Raw genomic sequence first — 9,010 nt, 5'->3', positions numbered from 1 at the left:
ATATCATTCAAAGCAGAAGCTTTAGCTTCATTTAAGCTATGTAGTTTGAATGTAAAATGTGAAATCTATGTAGGTATGATTATATAACAGTTTGTCCTGACTGACTGACTGACTGAGCAAGAAAGCTGAAATTTTGATCCAAATTCCCTCTCATAGTAGAAGAGGACTGATTTTTTGTGGTCTTAATATTTATTCGATATTTTCAAACATAAAGTGTGTGGTGTTAATTATCTAATCGGTCAACGCAAGTAAGTTAATAAAACCAAATAATTACAAATCAGTTTTAAATGAAAATGTAAAACGTCAAAACGACCAACGATTGCGAGTAATATCAGAAATGAAGATACTTTTCTTATAATTTATAATTTAAATTCCAAATGTAAGCCAAACTCAATTTGCTTCTCTGAAAATATTGTTGACAAATAAAACGATTGTTTTGCAAGCAAAAATGTCATCCTTGTATATTCAGACACCTGAGTCCACATCGCACTCTTCGTCATTTGTGAAGAATATGATGGCCAAAAATGTTTTACACCCCCACCAATCTGGGCTAGAAGAAAGCTTAAGCTGTCTAAAGTGTTGTCGTTTTTACAACTGCGCTCACGCCCACAACCAATAAGCTCGCACACCCGCCCGCACCCAACACTTAACCCTATCAAAGTTCAAACTGCCTCACTGCCTTTTTATTTAAATCGAAAAATGGCAAAAAGTTTTAACATCCAGCCCCGGCAACTCCACCCATGCATCCTTTCAACATCTCAACATATTTTATGGTTAGTTGTAATGCCAAGTGGCTGAGCAGTGAAAGTATCTAAAAATATCTACTGTTTGTTGGTATTCGTTGTAGCTATATCCTGTGAGTGCGTTCATGTGTTTATGTGTGCGTGCGTGTGTGTTTGTCTGTAGGTGTGTATGCTGTATGTTGTATGCAAATAAAAAAAAAACATGTATATATGACAGCAGCACTCACAACACTCACTACTTTTATGACAACTCAATTCTGAAATACACTTTAGTTTGCCAGCCTGCAACCGCCTACACTCACAGAAATAATTCCTCCATTCATGATATTCTTGTGAAGGTGTAGAACAGGTTCGTGGAATAGCAGTAATTGGGCTTCATTAAGAAAAGACCTAATGAATGTGCAAATCTGTATTTCTTTTCATTTCGTTATAATACAACTCCATAGAGTCGACAAATCAATTGTTGGAGTTTCTGAAAAAGCCTTAACATTACTTTTTTTTTGTTTATGTTTTGGCTACATAATTTTTTAATTTTATGTACGCATGGAATTTTGCTGCAAAATATCTTCTTTTTTTTAAATTGTAGAGCGAATATGAAATTGAAGTAATTTCTTTTCCCATAAAATGTTGGTAAAATCTATTTACGTTCTTATTGATATTATTTGTATTGTTATTAAGCGTGATGCTTTAGGGGATATTAGTATTGAATTTTTAAATTCAAGTAGCTCAATATTATGTTATTTTTTTGAAATGTGTTTTGGCCAGTATTAGGTGTTTTTATAGCACATCTCTGCTAGTGGAGTGCCAGCTTACAGAGTCAGAAAATGGTTAGCGATGTGTGATTTTCCCCACCATTCCACTATATTTTCTTCAAGTGTGATCCGATCTGACCTACGACTTTTTGAGTTGTGTGCGAGTTGAGAGTTTGGAGCGTTGCGCCTTCTTCGGTTTTGTCGACTGGCGGCTGGCGGCTGGGCGCACAAAACGCATAAATTTATGTCAAATACTCGAAAGCACCTTGTATGGAAGATGATGGCGACAGGGCTGTCGTGGCGAGCAGAATGGGATGAGTTACGATTGGCAAGGGGTGTGGGGACGGGTGTAGCGACACAAACAAATTTATTTGGACTTTTTAACAACTTTTGTCTGTGTATTGGAGCATCACTTCAGCAGTCTGCTGCACCCCCTGTAGCCCCTCCCCCACACTATTAACCCTGGTAGCCTTCACAACAGTCTGCATATTTTTTATGTGCATATTTGTTGTAGTAGTTGTTGTTGTTTTTATTGCTGTTGTTGTCGCCTGACACATGTTCATTGTGCGAAAGTAAAGTTGAAAGCGTTTGGGGAAATGTATGGGGGAGCGCAGGTTTTCAGCAGGTTGGTAGGTAGTTAATAAAAGTAGGAGCTGGTGAGAGGGATACAAAGCATGGAGGAGGTAGCTTTTTAAAATTTTTGCTTTAGGGCCCACAAGGCCATGTGATGGGTTCCACCTCGATCATGAGCTTGAGCCTGAGCCTCGCCACAAGTAAAAATTACTAAATGGCACTTTTGCTGATTGCGTGTCCGTAACTCGCAGCAAGGCCTAACCCCAAGCTCACCACCACCCCCCTGCAGGGTCTTCGTTGAGTTAAGTTTGCTGAGCGTTGAGTTCAGCTAAATGTTAGCATGTTTTGAAAATTTCTGCAAGTTGACAACAATTTCAAGTGGCATTTAGTTAAGTGGCAATTGCTGTAAGTGTAGGAGGGCCTGGGCGCAACCGCCAAGGGTTGAAAGAGGCGGTTGAGCAGGTGTTTTCGGTTACACAACTGTTGCATGCTGTGGTTGCAGCTCCTGCAACCATTAAGTCGCCAGCTCGTGTGGAAACATGTTGCTAGCAAGTGCGGAACGAAATGGAACTGGAACCGCATTCCTCTCTCTGTCTGTCGCTTTCGCTCCCGCCTTGGCTTGGCAACAAAACAATGTTAGCATTTGTTTTACATGACAAAACATGTCCAACGACAACAAGAGGTTCTTAAGGGGTTGCCGAAGGGGGGCTTTTACAATAAATTAGAGCGTCAAGTGACCTACAAAAGCAAAGGAAAACCAAGTGCAAGTCACATAAATAAGACAGACAATATATTTTGTGTGTGTGTGTGTGTATTTTGTGAAGTTAAGAAGAGTGGCGGAAATGCGTTTCATAATTATGAAATGTGAGACAAGCTGAAAGACACATAAATTAGGCCAAATGAGCTTAATAGGCACAGCTTATTTATAGATGATGCGAAACGCTGATTAACGCGATATTTGTCATATCAATTAGCCACAAAAGACACAAGAAAGCCCTCTCGTGCCTAACCTACGACAATAGCGATAAACTTAGTGCATGGTTTGTTTGTTTGTCTTTGTTGTTGCTTTTTTTTAATTTGGCATTGGCGGGCAACATACGAAGCTTACGCGCTCACTTAGCAACATGTTGCCAAGGCAAGGCTGCTCTCTGGACTCATAAACCGCGACGGCGCACAAAGCCAAACATCGTTCGGCTCCAGCTTCGTGCGCATTCGTAACTCCATGCCAGGCTTCGTGAACGCGCGCAACGCTTCGTGTTCAACTAACGCTCCTCGTGATTTCAAAGTGTAACAAAACTCAAATGGCAATTCAGTTGGTAAGAAGAATCCTGCGGCAACGGGTGGCGAAGCGGACGAGCAGCCGAAACAGAAAACAGTGCGCGTTGCGAAGTGAATTTTGAAGAATTCGAAGCGCGAGTTTTTAGCCATCGCATTCGAATAGCGTGCAACGAATAAAGTCGCGAACGCGGCTATTCTGTGAAAGTGCAAAACAAAATAAAAGAAAAACCATTAAATTGTAAGGCCATTGCTTTGTAATTACCGCGACCATCACATGAAAGCGAGAACCAGAATTGTGTGCAATTATGCAAATGGCAACGAGCGCTAGGCCAGGCGGCAAGTGTTGATGGCAGCCCCAGCACCAGCACCAGCACCAACATCATCGCCAACGCCAACACCAACACCAACGGCGAAGGTGACGCCGTTGCCTCAAGTGCAACTGTTGCAACTGCAGAGGCTTGCATTTGTGGCCCCGTGCGTGCGACGACCTTGCGCACAACCCTTGCCGACACATTTCACGCCCGTGGCCCCATGTCTATGCATATTCATGCGGCAAGCAGCAATCTGGGGCAACAACAGCAGCAATAGCAAAGTTGCAATGCTGGCAATAGAAATTTCAGCTCAATTTAAAGCGCTGCACAACTATTCGAGTGCAGCCACCCGGCAAACCAAAACTAGAACGAATTCACTTTCAAAACTTTCACAACAGCAGAGTCCCTTCGGCACGTTCCCGAAAGGGGAGAGCTGAAGAATCAGCACTATCCCTATTTAATAGTTTGTGCGAGAATCGTTCAAGTTGAAACCCATGTGAAATATTCCAAGAAGAAAAATAAAACCAAAATCATTCAAAGCGTATTTTTCAAGGCAACTTATTCAATCAACTTTTTGAGTCCACAACTTACCTTTATGGCTTGTCACCTCATCTTTTATAATAAAACCCTTTCTGTGCCAGTTTAGCTAAAAAAGTGCAAAATCGGCAACAGTTGCTAAGTTTTTTTATATTATCAAAAACAATTGTAGTTATAAGCTCGTTAAATGTTTGCGTTGGGACATACTTTGAGTTTCAGTCTGTTTTACTCGAGTCGGGAACCTTATAAGAAAGTCCAAAAGAATTTATAAGATAGAAACCATCACCAAAATCCATACATCACAAAATAATATATGGAGAAGGGTTGCTTAACTTCACTTCATTCCATATGTTGTGAACTGATCTTTTGTGATCGTATTTGTGAATGTTTTGCGGTCTATAGTTGTTCTTTGTAACAATATTTCTACATTCCGTCGGAGCTTGTTGAGATAGTGATGATGCTTGTGCAAATATGTATTCGTGCTCTAAGCATTGTGAAGCAAATTTATACGAAAAATGCGGTTGCTACTTCCCAGCTGACTAGAATTCATTAATAATGTAAAATCATTTTAAGTAACAGGTTCGATAATTGAGCACTGCATCGAAAATGTTGTTTGCAATAAAAGCTATAAAATAAAACATTCTTGAATTAAACTATGTATATAGGACACATGCAACTTAGCGATAATATTGCGTTTTAGAATTGTCCAGCATGATAAATGCTCATAGGATATTCATTGTTGTTGGCCAGGTGGCACATATATATTTGCCTGTGTGTCCCACTTACCTTAGTCAGCTGGCCAGGCGACATACTCGTACATATACTATATCTACGTATATGTATATATTTTAGTCTCATTTTTTTGGGCACATCGCCAAAGTGAAAGCTGCAATGTCCTTAGCGTGCTTGCTATGTTGCTTTTCTTGCCCGGCAGCCATGTCAGTCGCATCAGTTTTTGTTGAACGTCCAACGTTACCGCCGCTACCTCCGCCGCCTTTACCGCATCCGCTCATCTGTCAAATCCTTATAATTTCTTGTGCTTTCGCTTTCCTTGGCAACTTTTTGTGCTATGTGAGTTAGCCAGTTGTTGCTGCTGCTGCTGCTGCTTCTGCCGCCTTTGTCGTTCCTGTTTTGTGTGTGGCAGCAACAGTAACTGCTCCATTCACTGCGCAAATAAAATTCAAATAAATTACTTTTATTATTCCACAGTGACAGCTGATTTTCGTCTTATTTTTACGACTTGGCGCAGTTTTTTGCACCAGCCATGTTTATTCTCTTATTATTTTGCTTTTGCATTTCTGGACAAATTAAAAGCAACTGCCAGCCGCAGTCATTCAAATTGATTTCCATTGCTGGACTTTAAATAAAGTGCAGGGCCCACTGGCTCTCTCAGATTCAGAGACGAAGCATGGGTAATTGGTAACTTAGACGCGACTAAGCCCTGGTGCGGCTTTGACTTAGCTAATAAGTCACAAGCACGCAACAATTAGACATACACACACACATTCCTACATACAAGTATACGTATACCCATACACATGTAGAGAAAGTGACAGGAGCCAGCGGCGAGACTGCTGAGCTCTCGACAGGCCTACTGTCATGTCTGGCCGTATATTACGAGACTGTAAACATGAATAAGACATTAGTATACGTTAAACATGTGTAGAAAATGCCACACCAAGCACACACACACACTTATAAGGTGACCTATCACACATATTCGCATATAAAAGCACATAGAGCTGCTTTGCAAGTTATTATTATTTACAAAATATGTTAATTTAATATGAAAGTACGTAATGGGGCGTCTGTCAAGATATTTGGGTTAAGTCTAAATTGAAATTGCGTATGCAATGTTGCCTTTTACCTAACTATACCACTACCTTTGTGTATGTGTGTGTGTGCGTGTTTGTGTGTGTGAGTTTACTTAACTATTCATAGCGTTGAGCTTTGAGCAGCAATATCATTGCATTTTACATGAGTCTCCGTTAAATCCTCTGTGTGTCTATGTTTTGGCCACTTTATTAATTAAAACATTTAATTACAGTGCAGTGAATGCTCTGACAGTGCATATGGAAGAGTTAAGTATTAAAGCAAATTAATTTTGTACAATTAATTTAAAAAGCAAACCAAAGCAAACCAAACCAAACCAAACCAAAATCCAATGCATACAAATTAAATGTTCAAGTGTGCGCCTGTAAGTAGGCAGCAAAAAATGTACAAAAGCACAATTTAATGCGCAAACATGCAACAGCAGCAACAACAGCAACAACAATGCTTTCAACGGCAACACCAACACCAACACCAGCAATTTTAATAAAATGCGTGCGTTCAATAAAAATTATATTCACGATTTAACATTAAAATGCCATTTGAGCGACGCGATCAGTGCTTGTAAAACTGTGCGGATTAATATTTGTAAATATAATTGAAAAGCAGCTGCAATTGCGAAAACAACCCAACTCAACCAACGTACGAACAAACAAAAAACAAGCAAACAAACAGAGAAACAAATAAATAAATAAACCAACGACCAACGAGCAGATACACTCTCAACAGAGCCAGCAATTACAACAACAGCAGCGTTGCAGCAACAAAACAAATATGGCGACCATAAAGCTGCTCATTATCGGTAAGTTTTATCTCACAATTAAACAGCACGTACAACAACACAACACAACGAAACGCAGCGCACCGCAACAACAACAACAACAATAACGACAATGTCAGCTGCAACAACAATAGTGAGGGAAAATCGTTGAAGCAGCTGCAACTACGTTTGTTTGCCTCACAATTTTATTTCAGGTTGCTTTTTTCTCCTCTTTTTTCTTGCTTTATTTTATGTGCGCTTTGGGAAATTTCCGCGCACAACAAAGGCTCACAGCTCGCTCTGATGAGGCATATATATACATATATACAATTTATATACATATATATATGTGGGGACGTGCTTATAAACAAGCATGTTCGAGAATCATGCTGCAGCTACTTATAAGGGCAACCCTCCAATTGGTCGATGCTTCTGCTGACCAACTGGCTATACGAGTATAGTCAGAAGAATATACAATTTTTGTTAACAATTCGTTCAGTCTGAGTACTCGCTCTGGGCTTAATAAATTTTGCTTTTATTAGGCAACACCCACACACACACGGGCATATGAACTAGCAGCAATGGAATATAAACATAATTTTTATAACCAAAGCGGGCGCAAAGTTTTGCATAACAAACGAAAGCCGTTAAAATGCGTGACGACAATGCCGACGATTCAACGACAGGACGGTGGGTGTAAATCAAATTAAATGGGAGAAAGAGTCCCGGGACGGATCTAGAAACACACTAGATTTGAAAAGTAGTTGGACTGAAGCAGGAGATGGCTGGCAATATTCGTGAAAAATCTATGCCATGTCTTATAAATTATGTCGAAAAAACAATCAAATACACAACAATAAAAACACACATCTAACTTAAAATAAAAACCGATTGTGAATGGATGTCTCTTAATGTCAAAGCTCCTAAGTGTTTTCAGACTTCTTCTTGTACGTTAATTTTTGCTTCATTTTGATCAGCTAGATCATTTTGAAGAACTTTTGTTGAATTAATGTTCATGATTTTAATTTGACATTATATTTGGATTTATTTAAAAATAGAAGTGGTATAACACTTGAAGATATTTTGTAAAGCTAAGCTTAGGTTACAGAATATTAATTTGCTTTTTTAATTTTAGAATTGTAATATTTATAAATGACTGAGAGAAGTGTAGTTTGAAAAAAATATCGTGTAAAATTAAAATTTTTCAATAGCATTACATGTGTATGGGTTATTTAATAAGTTAAGTTGCTGTGTAGTTAGCGTAGCCTAAAATTAAAGTAGCAAATAAAAATATCGTAGTTAGTAACAAGTAAAAATATTATACTTTATTTTAGAAGGGAAAAAGATATTCACTTTCATATATTTTGTTAAATGAATATTATTATTTATTTATTCTCTATGTCTTGATTTATTATTATTTTTTGATTAATTGCTTGAATCATTTGTTGTAACGTAATTAATTTACAGGTACAAAAATTATTAAATGTACCCGTATATAAAGAATTCATTTATTAAAATAATGGTCTTTATTAATTCCTGTAGTATTGAAATTTTAAGCTTACCAAAATATTTTCAATATGTTTACTTTACATTTATTAAAATTTTAGATCTCCTATATTAAGATGATTAAGCTTTAAACACATTACACAACAAATGCGCATTACTGTAGAATATTTATGCTTAGAGTGACAACTTGTCAAGTTGGTGCCCACTTGCCTTTGTGTCACTGCTGCTGCTGTTTCGTGCTGCTCCTTGTTGCCAACACAGTCAAGTTGTTGACAGGCACGCAGGCAATAAAATTCAATATTTCATTAAAACGCACGTTACGCATACGCCGCGTAAGCCACACGACGCTAACTACCGTCAGTCGCTCACACTCGCTCTTCATTGAGGGTTGCCTGTTTGGTTCCATAGGCTGGGGCTTGGCTCAGACTCGTATGGTATGATATAGTATGGTATGGTATGGTATAGTCTGGTCTGCTCCAGTATTGCTTGGGCGCATGTTGTTTTTATCACACGCAGCGTGCCGCGTGGATAGCGTCCAGTGCGCTGCCCGAAATCCGATTTCGTGTTATTAGCGCACGCATGAAAAGCTTTTGACTAAGAGGTAGGAGGAGGGTTAGGAAGAGAAGTTGGCAGCTGTGAGCAGGCATTGGCTACAATGTTCTCCGTTTGGAATTGAGTTGCCGTTGACCGCTACCATGGTTGGCAGTGCTGTTCTGCGGC

At 39.1% G+C, this 9,010-nt stretch overlaps 1 protein-coding gene across 1 annotated transcript in view; it reads left to right on the top strand.

Moving 5' to 3' along the window:
• Positions 1–6,789: 6,789 nt before the first annotated feature.
• Positions 6,790–9,010, top strand: part of LOC115631125 (Down syndrome cell adhesion molecule homolog) — a 109,059-nt gene continuing 106,838 nt past the window's right edge. The window contains exon 1 of the mRNA XM_030527792.1: positions 6,790–6,826. Coding sequence (XP_030383652.1) covers positions 6,799–6,826 — 28 coding nt within the window. The 5' untranslated portion in view covers positions 6,790–6,798. The remainder of the gene's footprint in view (positions 6,827–9,010) is intronic.

Source organism: Scaptodrosophila lebanonensis, unplaced genomic scaffold (genome assembly GCF_003285725.1).
Source record: "Scaptodrosophila lebanonensis strain 11010-0011.00,11010-0021.00 unplaced genomic scaffold, SlebRS2 tig00001412-arrow-pilon, whole genome shotgun sequence".
In the NCBI taxonomy this organism is placed as follows: Eukaryota; Metazoa; Arthropoda; class Insecta; order Diptera; family Drosophilidae; genus Scaptodrosophila; species Scaptodrosophila lebanonensis.
This window is presented reverse-complemented; position numbering and strand designations above follow the sequence as displayed.